The sequence below is a fragment of the Bison bison genome, unplaced genomic scaffold (assembly GCF_000754665.1).
Source record: "Bison bison bison isolate TAMUID 2011002044 unplaced genomic scaffold, Bison_UMD1.0 scf7180017864518, whole genome shotgun sequence".
NCBI classification, from domain to species: Eukaryota; Metazoa; Chordata; class Mammalia; order Artiodactyla; family Bovidae; genus Bison; species Bison bison.
Window position 1 is genome coordinate 8,985,366 of NW_011495071.1, and position 16,523 is coordinate 9,001,888.

Consider the following 16,523-nt stretch of genomic DNA (forward strand, 5'->3'; position numbering starts at 1 on the left):
TTTTTCCATTTATACAAAAAAAAAAAAAAAAGAAAACCACTTTTGTTTTCCTGGCCAAGAATCCCATTCCTCACAGCAGGAGTCGAAAGAGCAGCAGCACCGGTGGGATGGGGGCTCCTCTGGCCTCACACTTGGGGGGCGGCAGCAGCAGCAGCGAGGTCCCAGAACTGCCTAATGCCAGAGACCCCTGGCACATCTCCCCGTGGGCCTGGGGCCTGGGGGGCCCACCTGCAGGCTCCTGGGGGCAGTCAGGCCTAGGAGGTCTCTGTGTGGCCTCCGGGAGGCCTTGCAGCCCTCCCCTCCTTCCAGGCGAGCTGCCCATATCACCTCACTCGATCCCCAATTCCTCTGCTCGGGAGGATGGCAGAAGATTTATTGCACCAGTGACTCGGGCACATGGCAGGGGTTGGCGGGTGCGGGGGGAGGGCGGGGGGCACGTGCCTGGGAGACAGGGCCCGGGTGAGTCTTTCTTATGGCCCGAGTGCTGGGACATCCATTTTTCCTGAAGGGCTTTCAGCAGGTCCAGGCCAGCCCCCTGGTGTGTCTGCGGGGCTGGGGGTGAGCGCCCGTGTATGTGCCGGGCACCTGTGCAAACTCGTGCACGCATGGACTGGGCCTGACGTGGCTGCACATGCCTGTGTTCCCCGATTCTGTGCTGCTGCTCTTCAGATCCTTCTGATCAAAGGGGACTCGGAGGGTTGTTACACATTAGAACAATATCAAAATCTTAAGGAAAGGAGGGGTATCGGTGGAGTAGGGGAGAGGGCGGGCAAGGACCGTGAGGGTCACAGAGGCAGGATGACAAGTGGGGAGGCCTTGGCACAATGCAGACCAAGTTTATTTCATTTCCAGCAAAAGGCAGAAGCTCAGTTCATGCTGGGGGCATGGAGGAGAAGCAAGACGTCCTGGTCTCTGTTGGGCCAGACCCCCTCCCCCACTCCCCATGCCAGCTGCCTGCGGGTCCAGCAGTAGTAGCCACCTCCCCACAAACTTGCAGGGCACACAAAACCCCATCTCTGCAGGCCCAAGTGCTGACCCCAGCCTCACACCCGCTCTTGGCCCCAGGTAGCAGCACCCCAGCTGGGCACGCTGCTGATGGGCCTCTGGCAAATCTGGAGCCTCCCACGTGGCCCACACATGTGGCACGGACCCCCAAATTTGTGCTTTGCTGGAGGGGAGGGCTGGGAGTTGCCTTAAGGGGGACTCAGTGCTTTGGCTAGGCCTGGGGGCCTCCTAAGTCCATCACAAAAAGAGGAAGAGAGGGTGGCACTGCAGGATAAGGGAGACACAAGAGGAGTCCTTTCAGTCTTGTGATTTCAAGGGGGTGGAGAATGCCTCTATCTGGCAGGCCCCTGGGATTTCCTCCTGCTAGGGGGCACAGGGGCCAAGCAGAGGGGCCAGAGTGGTATGAGGTGGGATGGGGCAGTGATGTAACATGGAAAAGCTCCTCTGCCCTGGGGTGAGGGGACACTAATACTGCTGGGAAATGCAGCCCAGCTCCTCCACCCTCTCTGCCCTGTGGCTAGAAAGACCCCAGAATTTTCTCCCAACTCCACCCCATCCAGTACCCCCAATGCCAAGAGAGGGGAGCGCCGCCCCAGGGCTGGCATGGCTTCAGACTTCTGCTACGTGGCTACTGGGTGGACTGGACTAGGGCTAGGGCAGCAGGGGCTGGGTGAGAAGGGTGACCCAGCTGGTGGGTCCAGGGTTGCCAGGGCAGAGATGGAGCTGGCTAGGGGTTCAATAGCAGCACCCAGGAGGGGAGGAGTAGGAGAGGGGGTTGGAGGCTCCCTTGGGAAGCCTATGGCAAGGGTAGGTTGGTGCCCGTGGGGCACAGAGTGGTCTGCCTCCCTCCCCTCAACACTTGCCATCCCACAGAGCCTCTGCACCCTGGGCTGAGTTCACCAGAATCCTCGCGGGCAGACACGAACCTGCCTCTCCCATCCCAGGGTCTCTCCCATCCAGAGTGCTGAGGGGGACGGGCTGGGCAGATGGAGGGACTGAGGCACTTTGAGCCGGGGGAACGAAGAGGGGGCCCGGGAGGGGCCTTCCTCCAGGGTGTCCATGGGAAGACCATCGGTCTTGGGTGATTGACAGGAACCCAGAGCCCCATTCAAGAAGGGAATCTACAACTCAAAGGGAAAGCATCTCCAGGGTTCCCCCGCCACCCCATCCAGAATGATGACCAGGGAGAACTGAGCAGGACCGGGCGGGTGGTTTGCAGGAACGGCTGACTCAGGATCCTTGACCCCGCCTCCCCTCATGCTGTCCTTCTCTTGGGTGGGCGAGGAGCTCCCTGCACTCTAGAGTCTCATCAGCCCGTGGTGGCAGAGCTCCAACTGTGCTTGCTGACTTCTCCAGTGCCCTCTGCGTGGATCCTCCTCCACTCCCGGAGGTCACTCTTTTCTGGGATCCCAGCTCTGACTCCCCAAGAGAATCAAGAGTTGCTAGCACTTGATAGGTAGGGAGAAACTCAAGAAACTTCCATGCTGTAGGAAGTGGTTAAGGGCCGGCCTGAGATGCTAGGGTGGAGGCACCTAGGGGGCTTGCCTCAGCTCTCCCTGGAAGCTTCTGAAGGCCGACCCCCGCCCCTGTCCCATTCTCCTCTGGAAGGAGGGGCAAGATGGAGCAGAGAGGCGGGCCTTGGGCAGTATCCAGCCTGGGTAAGGCATGTGACCCCAGGGGGAGTACAGGGGTAGACATGAATGACCTGTGTGTGCATGTAGGTGTGGGTATGTGTTGGTAGAGGTGATGGGAAGTGTGGGCCAGAGTGACCTGGAGTCCTGCTATGTGGGGTGCAGACAGGCGAACAGGAACCACCAGAACTGTGCCAACTTAACTCTTAGGAGGCTGATGAGGGAAAAAAAAAGTAAAACCAGCCTTCAAGAAAACACACTGCCCAAGGCTCCAGGTGGGGACCTCAACTTGATTCACTTAATGAACAAAGACAGCCCTGGGTGCTTTGGAAAAGCCGTCCCCACCCCCTACCTCTTGCGTGCCATTGCTGCCTAGACCAGGGGTCCAAACTCCCACTGTGTCAGCTCATGGTGGGATGGGGAGGTTGCTGGGTTCCCTCTCCCAGGGAAAAACGAGCAGCATCTGGGGTCCAGGGAGGGGGCTGTTCCTCTTGGAGCCCCTTCAGCCATCCACCAGCAAGGGGAAGGACACGAACAAATTCCAGTGTTGGGGGCAGGGGAGGGCTGGCTCCCCAAACCCTGGAGGGATGTCCAGGTACACAAGACAAGAGCAGGGCTCCCTGCAGAGGGCGGCAGGAAGGGGGTGGTTTGGGAAGGAAAGGTACAGCAACACCGAAGCCACAGTGAACACAACACCATGGGGCAGGGCAGGGGGCAGGGAGGAAATCAAAACAAAGCCAGGTCGTGTGCCCTGGGCTCCCAGGTTCCCCGGGCAGCTGCCTGAGTCTCTGGCGAGCTCCTGGAGCAGTGGGCGGTGGGGCCGGGCAGGGGGCGTGCGGGTGGGGGCTGGGACGGAGGCTCTGGACAGGGGTCTACACGTACCACTCCTTCTTGGAAATGAAAGACCCGTCGTTCTGAGAGACCATGTTCTCGGCCAAGTCCAGCTGCTCAGGGTCGTACTGGTAGCCCAGAGTCCGGTCCCCGTAGCCGTCCTGACGGGCCTCGGCCTCGTCCACGGTGAAGTAGGGCCGCTTGGCGTCCTCGTCGTACTTGGAGTGGGGGCCGCCCACCTTGCGCTCGCCCCCTCCACCCTCCTCGTCCTCTTCCTCCTCATAGCTGCTCCCACCCAGGGGGCCGGCTTTCTTGTCGTCGTCCGAGTCCTCCGGGTACTGCAGGTTCTGGGCCATGGGCGGGTGGTGCTGGGGGATGCCCGCCTTGCTGTAGCCGTTGCCGTACACATGCTTCTTGGTGCTGTAGTCGCCCTTGAAGGTGTGCCGGCGCCGGCGCAGGGCCACCACGATCCCGCCGACCACAATCAGCACCAGCAGGATGCTCCCCACCACACCCCCAATGATGGCCGTGGGCACTGGCCCTGCGCGCCGCCCGTGTTCGGGAGGAGACGGGGTGTAGGGGAACTCTGGGTGAGGAAAAGAGAAGGAGGGGGACAGTGTCAGTGTCTGCTCCGGTGGCTGAGTCAGCAGGGGTGGCAGGGAAGGAAGACGAGAGGGAGACGGGGAGGCGAAGGCAGGAAGTGAGCCCAAGGCCAGCTCTTGTTCTAGAGGTGCCCCTGGCAACCCCCTCCCCCAAATCCAGGAGACCAGCAAGCGGCGCTGGTAGCTGGAGCTGGAGAAGACAGAGGAAGAGACAGTCCCGTGGCCCCAGAGCCTCCACACTGACTTTCTCCTTGAAGGTGGAGCCAGTCCAGCCACGACCCGGTGTCCATGCCAGTCGCATGACACTCAGTGTCCCTGACACCCCATACAGTGGTATGCTATTCATTTCCATCCAGCATACGACGAGACAGGGATTACAGAGATTAAGTAATTTTCCCGAGGCCACCAGCCAATGACACATTGTTGGTTCTCTTGCACGGAAAGCCTATGCGGAGGTCACCACTGCCCCTCTGCCTGACACCTGCCGGTCACTGTGCCCTAGCACCACACCTTGGCTTCTGAGACGCCGAGCCTAGAGCAGACTGGGTGCCCCACGCCTGACTTCGTCTGCTCCCAGGGTACACAGAGGAGGATGGGAGCCCCAGTGCTGGCCCTGTAGATGCCCTGTGTGTGCCAGAAACCTGGGCTGTGGTTCTTGGCTGCGGTCTGGCCCTTCAGGGCAAGGTGGGGGCCGGGGGTGCAGCCAACGTGGGCTACGAGCAGAAGACACAGCATGACCGTGCAGAAAGGGGGCGTGAGAGCACGTGAGTAGCAAAGATGACAAGTATACACAGGAGAGCACGTGTGAGGGCACACGCCCTTGCTGTCACACCAGCCCACATACCTGTGTTGCTGTGATGAATGTGTGTATACAAATATGTGCACGCTAAGGATGGAGGAGAAACTAGAAGGCAGAAAAAGTGAAACGAGAAAGGAAGAGGGTGGGTGGGGAAGAAAGGCCGGGTGGGTGCCCCTGGGGCCAGGCCAGAGGCCGAAGGGGTCCCCAGGTGAGGCTGAGGGAGGCGGTGCCCAGCACCGCCACAGGGTGGCACTGGAGACCGCGGCTGGCCTTGGACAGGAGGAGCCGGTGGGCAGGTCTGGGGCAGGCCTGGGCGGCTGACCTTGGCTGCTCTCAGCCCTCCTCTCTTCGGGCCAAGGGAGAGGGTCGATGTGGGCCTATGTTTTGGCCTCTGGGAATCGGTTTCTGCCAGCTCACTCCCTGATTCAGCATCACTCACTCCGTGGGAATCCTGTTCCTCCTATGAGGCCAGTCCCTCCTCCCAGAAGTGGAGCTGGTCTGGGGTGTGTGAGTGTGTGCTGTGCTGTCTGCGGCGGCGGGAGCAGGGCAGGGATTCTAGAAGAGAAGATGAAGGGCTGTCCAGGAGCTCATGCTAGAAGGGCTAGTGAAAACATGGGGACCAAGTGAAGGGGTCCGTTTGCGTAAAGACAAAGCAAAGTGGATGATTAAGTAGTTAATCCCACGAGGGGATCGTAAGTAGAAAAAATGTGGGAGACCCCTGTAAGCTAATGATTACTCAAGAAAGCAAGTTTGCTTAACCACAAAACCAAGCAGGCTTGCTTAGCAAAAAATCCCTGCGACAGAAGCACAAGACCTGCCTCCAGGCAATAAAACAATGGTGACAGGAGACCCACATCCTGACCAGTGAACTCAGTAAATTAATGATCCCTAGGACATGGTCTCTGCACACATAAAAAACAGCAACTTGTGAATCTAGCTTGACCATGTAGGGACACGGAAACTTCCCTGCTCAACCTGGAGGAGGAGCTGATGATGGAAGCATGATGTCTACTTAAGAATGACAAACATGTCTTCTCTCCCTTCCCACTTTTTTTTTTTTTTTAATTATAAAACTGTAGCCCAGTAAGTTCTTGGGGTGTGGCACCCCCTTGCCCACCTGCCTATAAGCCTCACAAGCATCCTATTCTAATCAATCACTTCTTATCTATCATTTTGCTTCTCGCCGATTTGTTGCTGCGCTGAGACCTATGGTACCAGAGCTCTTCAGAGCCCTCGAAATGCCACTCGATGGTTTCAGAGCCACCCAGAGGCTCCTGCTCCTGGCCTCTCGCAGGGGGGAGTTGGTAGAAAGAAGTGCACCCCCTGAAGACTCAGCTTCCCACTTGTCACCGTGACCTTCCACGGGTTACCGAGTGGCTGCCCAATAAATGTTTATGGAATATTTGTCCTCACCGCCCACTTCCAGAACAATGTCCCTGAAGCTCAAGCGTCTTCTCCTGGTTCACCAGGTCCCATCTGTCTACCGCCTTGAAAAGGGCTGCACACCTGCTCCCTGTGAGGTGGGAGCTGCCGCCACAAGAAATGCCCAAGAGGCAGCTGGCAGGAACCTGACCACCTCTGTACTTTCAACCTGCCAGCTCCCTCTTCAGTTCTCATCCCATACCTGCATGCTCTTGCCTCTTGCCACCTGCCTCATCATCGCTCCACCCACCTACCGACTCACCCATCCACTCAACAAACACGTACTGACCATCTATTTATTTCACTAGTCACAGGATACCAATAACTCAGGACCCAGCTGAGGAACCAAATGACACTCTTAGGCAAAGCAGCATGCAGACATCAAGAGCGCTGGTGGTTAGGGGTTTCAGGAATGCAGAGCAAGAGAGCATTGTGGCCTGGTGCTTGGAAAGGCTTTTTTGGAGGAGAGAAGACTGAGGCCAAGCCTTGAAAGATGATGAGGACTGGGAAAGGCCAGAAGAATAAGGAAGGCATCAGGTAGAGAGACCTACCCTTCCTTTCTGACTTGCTTCCTTTGCCTTCCGAAAAATACAAGGAGTCCTTGACCCTCGGCTTTCTTTTTGGAGAGTTCTGTGTGCAGACTGCACTGCGGGGCCTTCTCTCTGCTCCAGAAGCCTGGCTGGGGGCTCTATCCTCGGACCTTACTCTCTGCTCTCTGTCCTTGGGGAAGACCTGGCCTCAGGGTTATGAGTTACCTCGATCCTGCTGGCTCTCCAAACCATCTTGGGTAGCTAGCTCTGCCTGCAACTCTGAGGCTTTAACTCCAAAGGCCTCACAGACCACCGTTTCCCAGGCGTGGCTATGGAACCTCGAGCCATCGGCTCAGAGGGTGGGCAAAAATACTGGGGTCAAATGCTTTGGGAAATGTACTGCAGACAAAGCATCAGAGCCCATCTTCTCACGCACACTGTGAACTGTAAGGAACACGCAGTGCTTCCTAGCCTATTGGAACACAAACCCCACCCTTTGTGACTCAAGGAGCATTCACGGGACAAGTATTTGGGGACATGCTTTGAACGTTCTTCTGTTTAGCACATCCTCCTTTGGAATCCTCTCCACCCCCATCCTCCCACAACGTGTCCACCATCTTCCCTCAAACCCCCTCCATTCAACACCACAACTCCTCCACCATTTGTCTACTCTTCTGGCTTGGAATTTCATTGATCTTTGACAATTCCTTCTTCATCTCTTGGGTCAAAATCTGCCATCAAATCTTGTCGACTCTTCCTACTGAGCAGCTTCTCTCCTGACACCATGTTTTACTGTTACAGTGGATCCCTGAATCTCCCACCTTCATTTGGTCTCTGCCCCGCTTTAGTCACTCCATCCACAGTCACCAGGCTAATTTTCCCTGTGTAGACACTATTAGTCCCTTTCTCAAAGACTCACAATGATGTCCCCATTGCCTGTTGGACCACGCCAGTCTGGTTTTCAAAACTTCCTCTTGGGTCTGGCCAACTTGCTGTCCAAGGTCATTCTTTACTGCAGATCTTTGTTCTTGCTAATTCCCCTGCCAGGAATTGCCCTACCTCATCCCCTTCTGCCTATTTTAGTGCTTCTGTCTCTTGTTTTGCTTTTTCATCTCCAGCTCACACTTCTCTTTTTTTCTTCAGAATTGTTACGTACCAGTGGTCTGTAGCTCTCATTCTTGTATAAACAATAGTTCATTCTATTTTGTTCAGAGAAGGCAATGGCACCCCACTCCAGTACTCTTGCCTGGAAAATCCCATGGATGGAGGAGTTTGGTAGGCTGTAGTCCATGGGGTTGCTAAGAGTCGGACACGACTGAGCAACTTCACTTTCACTTTTCACTTTCATGCATTGGAGAAGGAAATGGCAACCCACTCCAGTGTTCTTGCCTGGAGAATCCCAGGGACGGAGAGGCCTGGTGGGCTGCCATCTATGGGGTTGCACAGAGTTGGACACGACTGAGGTGACTTGGCAGCAGCAGCAACATATTACAGTAAGCCTGATAGAACAACTTGCAATAAATGCAAATTAGGATCTACCATGATTGGCTCTGGTCCTTCTGCCAGTTTTCAAGAGGCTAAAATTCTCTTCTGCAGGAACAGGGAAAGGGGTGGAGGAGGTGGCAGCATCATGATAATTGGGGACTGACAATTCAATGTGTTACAGTCGTGTACAACATTAGTTCCACTGTATTTACTTTTATGCTCTCTGTAGAAACAGAAACCCAAGAAAAGCAAATCCCTCCTACTTTTCACTGACTACATTGAATTTTGGAGGGCCTACTCATTATGGTCTGGTAAGGTTAACTGTATTACCCATTTCATGAGTAGCTGGTGTCCCAAACTAGCTGTAAATCCAAATTCAAAGTAAATCTTGAACCTGACCTCTTCTCACCTTCTTCATCACTACTACCCTGATCCCAGCCACTGTCATCTTTCACCTGGATTATTGCAATTGCTGCTTAACTGGCTTCCCCAATTCCCTTTCCTCTATAGACTATTCTCAACATGGCAGCCACAGAGAGGCCATGAACTCTGAGAGCTGAAGACACTCTCTATGATCTGTGCCTCTGCCTTCATCTCTTGCTTTCCTCCCAGCTCGCTCTGCTCCCAGCTTCCTCAGGGCCTTTGCACTGGCAGCTCTGTACCCTGGAAGGCTCCTGCCCCAGGGGTCCTAGCCTTGCTCCCCTGCCTCCTTCTCATTGAGGTCACCTTCTCACAGAGACCTTCCTTGACTAGCTTATTGCAAATCACAGCATGCCCTTAGCACTGTGAATCCCTTACCCTGTTTTTTTCTTTTTTCCATATCACCTTCAAAATGACCACATAATTTTTCAAATGTATTTTATCTGTTATTTGTTGTCAGTCCTCCTTAAGCTAAAGCATAAGCTCCATGGGGACGGCGGCTTTGGCTCACTGACGTACCCCGAGGCACACAGGCTGCTTGGCACATGGTCAGGGTTCAAGAACATTTGGTGAGTGAATACTACAAAGGCAAGGTCATGCCTTAGAGGTGAGTCTGTAGGCCTCTTTCCCTTCTAGAGCCTTCATATAATCCCCCCTGCCCTAAGTCCTACTCCTTGCCTAGAGAATTCCATGGACAGAGGAGCCTGGTGGGCTACAGTCCATAGAGTCACAGAAAGTCAGACACGACTGAGGCGACTTAGCAGCATGAGTGCATGCATGCAAGCATGCCCTAGGTCCTAAGCCAGCTTATTCTTCCCTGGAGATTTTTGGGACCAAAGGGAACCTTGGCTATTTTGCCAACTTGAGGGTCAGCCTGCCTAGAGGCAGAGGACTGGTTAGGATGACCTTCCAGCCTCGCAAACTTCGATGTGAAGATGCCGAGTGAGGGTGTGGAAGGAGTGGATGTGAGGACCTAACTCATTTGTAAGCAGAGGTGGCTGCCTGGCGTGGAATGGAGCGCCCTCCCCTTCCACCCCTCCAGCTGTCACATTCAGCCAGTAGCTCCTGTCTTCGTGCCAGGAGCAGAGCCTCAAAGGCCGCAGCTGGCGGGGGAGAGGAGTTGGGCCGTGGGGGTCTTGTGCGCTTCCTGGTGGGGGCCCCCGCCGGCTCCCCTCACTTCCGCTAACAAAGGGGCAGCCGGGCCCTGTTGCTGAAGGTCGGCAGCCTCCCCTCTGGGATCACAGGCTGGCTGGGACCCCGGGGCAGTGGGGACTCCACATTCCCTTGGGGCTAGGGGTTTCCCGACTGAGGTGGGTGGGCTGGTATCTGGGGGCCTTGGATGGCTCGGAGGTGGAGTGAGGGTTAGTTAGGGTTTACAGTCTGGTTCTGGGATCCAGAGGAGGTTTGGGATCAATGTCTGGGCTTCTCAACGCCCGCTGCTTCTTCAGTCAGGCAGGCAGGCAGGCAGAGCGCGGGCTCCAGAAGCCTGGGCCAGGGAGGCTGCGAGAACTACACCTCCCAGCACGCAGCGCTGCAGGCCCGGGGGCGGGGGTGGGGAGGCCTGAGGTCAAGCTCTGGGAAGCCCTTCTGCAGCTGCAGCAGCTGTGCACCGCGCAGAGCAGCGGGCAGGGCCTCATCACGGCGGCGCTGGAGGAGAACTGAATCCTCCCAGGGGTGCGGACGCAGCTGCCCACCCTACAGGCTCCCCAACGGGCTGCCATGCGTGGCCCGGAGCAGGGTACGAAGGTCCTCAGCCCTCTGCATTCTCAGCACTCAGACAGCGCTCTCCTGCTTGCCCGTGCACGTTTACACGCTCAAAGGCACACGCCTACTCACAGGCTCACACAGCCCTCTCCTGCAGAGGGACCTCCAAGCCCCACAACCCTTGGTCGGAAGGACTTCCAGCCTAAGGTACAGACCCTGTTGCCTCACCCCCTCTCCCCACCCTGATGGCTGAGCGAGCTCTGCACCGGAATTGGAAATTGGGGACCCCTGCACTCCAGGGGCTTCCCTGCCGGCTCCTGGGAGGGCTCTGGACACTCTTCTCAGGGCACCCCTGTTCCATGGACAGGACTGACGTCGCCTCCTTTGGCCTCTTTAGTTTGGTCAAGGCCATACCCTGGGCTCCTTTTCTGCCCCCAGCATTGCCCCTAGAGGGTGGAGGAAGGAGAACTCACAGCTTTGTTTTATGGCTATGGGGCCAGACCCATGAAATTGCTCTTGGGAAATGGGCTTCCCTGAGGGCCCCATGAAGCATACCTGCAAACTCTGGTGGGTCTGTCTCCTCTGCTCTCAGCTGCATGGCCACAGCCTGGCCTGTGGTTTCCCTCTAGAAAAACCCTCATTGTGCACACAACCCCTAACTAGTTCCCAAGTGCCATCCACACAGCCCCCCAGGCGCTCGGTCTTAGTCACCCTCCTCATCTCGCTGCTTCTCTGCTGAGCACCCTTCAGAGGCTCCCTGTGGCCAAGAGAGAGGAAGCCCCACTCCTCTGTTCCTGCCTACTTGCTCAGCCATTGTCTTTCCACATGCTCCCCCTGCCGGGGAACCCCTACTTTCCCCATCACCGCCCACCACTCATCCTTGGAGGAACGACTCAGAGACAACCTTTCCCAGGATCCGGGACTCCCCCAAGAAGTCAGGGAAAAAGTGGGTCTGTACAGGCGATGTGGCGACCCTGCACACACGTGTCTCCGGCACACACTCTACTGCACGTCTTTCCCCGCCCTGCTCTTCGTCTCTCCCTCTCCAGATGAGCCCAGGGCAGAACTATTACCTGGACGGATGGCCAGAATGAAAAATTAAATTTCCACTTATCCATCTAGTTCATGCATTCCCTCCAGATCAGCAGGGCTTGGAGCACAGGGCAAGGCTGTGTTCCCCGCAGAGACCAGTCGACAGGGATGAAGGCGGGTGGGGTTTGCGGCTGCGTGGATATTGCCCTTGAGTATGAGAACAAACAGCTCTGAAAAGGCTCAGGCTGCCTGGTTGAGTCTTCCTGAGGGGCTGAGAGACCTTCCCTCGGGGACGGCTAGCTACACAGCTCCTGGGCCCATTAATGATTCTGCGAGCATCACACCTCCCTGGCTCCTGCTTAACTGGGCTATCAACAACAGAGTCCCCTTATACAAGGCCCTTCTCACCCCCGATGTGTGAATCTTTGGTGGCCGCCCCCATCCTGCTCTGCACTCAGGGAGTAGGAGAGGACACGCTGTGCGCCTCTTCCAGCTAGAGCCCTGTGTGACCCCCCGCCCCGTCCATTTTTTCCCTAAAGACCACCTCGGCCTGACCACAGACCCCACGGAGGGCGCCACTGGTGCGATCATGCCCTAGGAGATGGTTCCCCTTCACGCTGGTTTCCCTTCCTTCCTCTCTGTTCCCAGCCTGGATCTGGGAAGTTGCCCTCTTTCCTTCCCCCTTGCTCCTGGATCTGATGACTCTGATGAGCAGCCCTGCCTTCACGGTGGTCCTGCATCTCCCTGGACTTTGGGAGAAGGGAGGCCCTGACTTTCTTGTCCTGGCCGTGCCTCTGGGGTAGGGCACACCATTTGGCCCTGAGGCCTCTGGTCAGTCCGCTCATGCTGGGGAATAGGATCAATGGGATGTCATTGCTCTGGGGTTTCTTGGCCTCTGCCCCTGATTTTCCAGTCAGCAGTTTCCCCAGAAAGCCTGCCTGCTTGAGGGGGATGCAGTGACTGTGTCAGTGGTCCTCTGCTGGGGGAAGCTATCCCCATGCAGGGCACCCACGCTGTGTGCTGGGATGTGGAAAGTGGACTTGGCATGAGTAGGAGAAGACTGAGATAAATATGCTGATCTCCATATGAAGCTGAGGCTCTACAAGGTGAAGGGCACACAGACCCGGGAAGAGCCCGCATGCAAACACAGTCAGGCCATGTCTGTGCTGTCCCTCACACGACCTGCCTCCCCCCAGGGGAGCATGTTCCCTTACGACCAGTGTTCTCCCTTCTGTGCCACATGGCCCCAGGGCCAGAGCTCATGCCCCCAGGAGGCTCTTCCTGAGCTTTCCTTTGCTCAGACTTTCTCCAGGGGGTAAGAAGTGTGTTACTCTGGCCTTTCCATCCTTGCCAACTTATGGGAACCCCCCAAATCCTAGATTGTCTCAGCCTTCCCCAGGCTCCACCTCTGATACCTCTTTTTTGGGGGAGGGGGTAAAGTCGAAAAGAATAGGTTTATTACTTTGCCAGGCAAAGGAGGACACAGCGGGCTCATGCCCTTAAAAATTCTGTGTCCCTCTGACACTTCTACCACCTTAACCAGTCCGAGAGCCAAAGGCAGGGAGTTGAAGAAAAAAGCAAGTGACAAGTGACTCCACCCTCCCCTGACCCCTGGCTAGAGAGGTGACAGAACAGCCCCGAAGACAGGTAGGTACAGCCCCTGGACAGCTTTGGGATGTTCAATCATCAGCTGAGCCTTGTATGTACCCCTAGATGAGGTCTCCCACTTCTGAGAAACAGGTTCAGAGCCAATGAATCCTCAGGACTTGCCCAAGCTCTGCTCCTGGAGCCCAGTAACCACCACACAACTTCCTGTATCCCTGAGCCTCGCTCAGGTCTCCATGAGGTCACTTCCTGTCCAGCTCTGTAGCAGCATGACACCCTCACAGGTCACTTCCCATCCTAAGAGTTTCTTCCTGTCACTTTCTCACCCTGAAGCTAGCTCAGGTACAGGTTAAAGACACCCTGGTTGGAAAGTTGTGATGGCAATTTACCCCTCTATCAGCTTGTTTTGATTCTTCCATTAATAACGATAATGACAGAGTCAAGATAATAACCATAGAACGTGGGCCATTTATTGACAGACTGGTCTGTGCTAGGTGCTTGGCCTACATATATAAATTCTGACAACAAGTCTTCCAGGCGCGTCATATTATGCCCATTTTACAGATGAGGGCTTGTGTGCAGCTGTCTGACACTGAAGCCCACACTCTTTTCACGTCTCATGTGATATCTCCCCCAGAACATCCCAACCCATGTGTTCTCTTTGCCCTAAGAGGTCAGGAGGCTGAATCTCCCTCCCATCTGCCCTGACAGAGAAAAATGCAGGGAAAACAGCAATCCACTCACAGCACACACAGCCCACCGTGACTTTGGGCTCCCTCCTGGCCTTCCCCTCTGTATCCCTGCTTGAGGTAAGCCCCACCCTCCAGTCCATGACGATTTTCTGAACTGCAGGAGCAGAACTCAGAGGAGATAAGGTCCTCCCTCCAGCCCACCCCACCAAGCCAGCATCACAGGTGTGTTGTCACAGATCCAGGAGAAGGCTCTACCAGCCCCCACCACCCCCAGCACTGCTGTAAACAGCACTTCCTCCCTCCCTCCTGAAGACTCTGTCCTGCCCATTCTGGCTGAGCGGGGTCACCCTGTTTCACACACAGCCTTCATAGAGGAAAGAGAAAAGTAAAGTGAGGCCAACGGCCAGAGCTCAAAGGAGAAGCAGAGAAGTAGGAACAAGAGAAGCAAACTTCCTCCCGTGACCCAGCCGTAAGGAAGGGGACGCTGGCAGCAGAGGAAGCAGTGGGTGGGGAGAGGCAGGGAAGAATGCAACTTCCTACCTGTGATATTGACCTCCACCTGGGCTGAGCGGGTGCCGATGGGGTTGGTGGCCTCACAGACATAGGTTCCTGCCAGGCTGTAGTTGATGGGTCCCCTGAAGAAGAGAGTTCTGTTCTGGGCCTCCACGCCCTTGGGGAGGGAGCCATTCAGCCTGCAGGGGTTGGGAGACAGGCAGAGGGTTATGATTCTCCAGCCCCACGAAGCTACCCCTGTGTCACCCACCTGACTCCAAGACCTCAGCCCTTTGGCTGCGTTAATAAGCAGCATCTGTCTTGGAAGGAGTAAAAACAATAAAAGCAACAATAATCTCTTGCATGTGGCAGTTTTACATTATTCGGTGTCTCAAATTTGCTCATCACAGCACTGAAATGTAGATGGCACAGGTAGATACTGGCCCCACAGCATCCAAGAGATACTATGTAAGAGAAACAAGGTTCAAGGCCAAGAAAGCATAACCAGAAAGTGACAACTGGGGATCTCACCAGATCTTTGGACTCTCAGCACAGTGCTCTTTTTACTACACTGGTTCTTGGTAGTTAGTTCTTGGTTTCCTAGGCAGTTGGTTAGTAATTTAAAGTCCTAACCCCGAATCTGGGTTAGGAAATGGCAACCCACTCCAGTACTTTTGCCTAGGAAATCCCATGGACAGAGGAACCTGGTGGGCTACAGTTCATGGAGTTGTGGGGAGTTGGACATGACTTAGCGACTAAACAACAACCTCAAATCTACTAAGGCTGGGGTCCTGGCCTAGAATTTTAACAGGCTACTCGGGTAATGAGACGTGACCCGTGTTTAGGAACTGTGTTCCATTTCACCATCTCCTTTCCTTGCTGGGCATGTCACAAGTCTTTTTTATGCCGAGAGAGTTCCAGAAGTTTCCTGTACCCAGAAGACCCTTTTCCTTCCTCTTGATCCTCAGTGCCACAAAACTTTTGGACCCAGAACTGAAACTGGCAGGGAGGCCCTGCCCACTCACACCTTCAGAGCCACTCCTGGTCCCAGGAAGTGGATGGTAACAAACAGCTAGGGTGTGCCAGTGCCCTGTACTTCCTGGAAAAAGAACGCAGACACAGTCTGGGCAGCCATCCTCTGGCCACTCAAGCCAACCTACTTCTTGGCTTCCCCATGCCCTTCTCCTTCTGTGTGTTCCATCCAGCTGTTCTCTGGGAAGAACCTTGGCTCGGGCTGTCACAGCTGGCTGGAGGGGGAGACTAAACCCTGAAAGGTTTAAGCCCCAAAACCACAAAGCCAAGAATGGGATTGGCCTTGGGGCAAGCACTCCATGAACACAGGCATTCTGGGCTGACTGCTGCCTCTCCCTGAGAATCTGGGGGTGCTGGAGAAAAGGAAAAGGAACAAAGAGAGATCTGAGATGCTCCAGAAAGCCAGCCTCCCTGGGGATACCTCGATAAAAATAAATACTGGGGGCTGGGATGGGAGTGACTTAGACTGAATCACCAAAGGAGAATGACAACGTTCTTGATTAGGGAGCAGAAAGGAGGCAGATCACGAGGGAAGACCCCTGGCAGAATGGTATGTCCTGCTGACCCTGATGCAGTCAAACATGGGAGGGTGTATGTGTGTGTGTGTGTGTCTCTCACGGCCTCTCTCCTTTTCACGGAGAAACCTGAATCTAGACCTTCATTTTCTCCCTGCCCAAGGTTTCTGGAGGTGGAGTGGGTGCAGCAAGGTTCCTTGCAAGGCGACCAGCCAGCCCCGCAGCACTTACGTGGTCCAGTGGTACTCAGTGGCTGGGGGGTTGGCATCGGCTTTGCACGTGAGCTTTACATCCATCCGCTGCAGGTACCAGTTGCCATCAAACCCCTCGATGGTCACCTCGGGCTCGTCTGTGAGACAAGGGGTGATGTTTGTAAAGGGTGAGGTCAGGAGAACAGGACTTGGGGCGGTCCTGGAGGTGGGGGGGTGGGGAGCCTCAGAGGGTGATGAGCCTCAGAAGGGGAAAAGACAAGGAAAAAGCCAGAAGACGGGGGAAGAGTGACAGGGGTTGGGAGGTCACAGACCCTCAGAGTAGAAGCAGCAGGGGAACAAGGCAGCGGGGAGAGGACGGGCAAAGCGAGAAGACAGGGCAAGAGAGGACGGGAAGACAAAATGCCCCCAGAAAGGGAGGTGGAAGGAAAAGAGGAAAGAGGAAGGAGGCATAAACCGGTGAGGGAAGAAGGGGCGGGGAGAGCGGCAGGAGGTAGGAAGAAAAGCAGGGAGGGCT

The 16,523-nt window shown here is 55.6% G+C and overlaps 1 protein-coding gene across 2 annotated transcripts in view; it reads right to left on the reverse strand.

Annotated features, from left to right (window-relative positions):
• PVRL1 (poliovirus receptor-related 1 (herpesvirus entry mediator C)) overlaps window positions 1-16,523 on the reverse strand; it is a 72,354-nt gene continuing 55,831 nt past the window's right edge. For both annotated transcript variants that reach the window (XM_010830471.1, XM_010830470.1), the window contains exons 5-7: window positions 16,029-16,146; window positions 14,299-14,450; window positions 1-4,053 (exon numbers count right to left, since the gene is read on the reverse strand). In XM_010830471.1, the coding sequence (XP_010828773.1) occupies window positions 3,509-4,053; window positions 14,299-14,450; window positions 16,029-16,146 (815 nt within the window). In that variant the 3' untranslated portion in view covers window positions 1-3,508. The remainder of the gene's footprint in view (window positions 4,054-14,298; window positions 14,451-16,028; window positions 16,147-16,523) is intronic.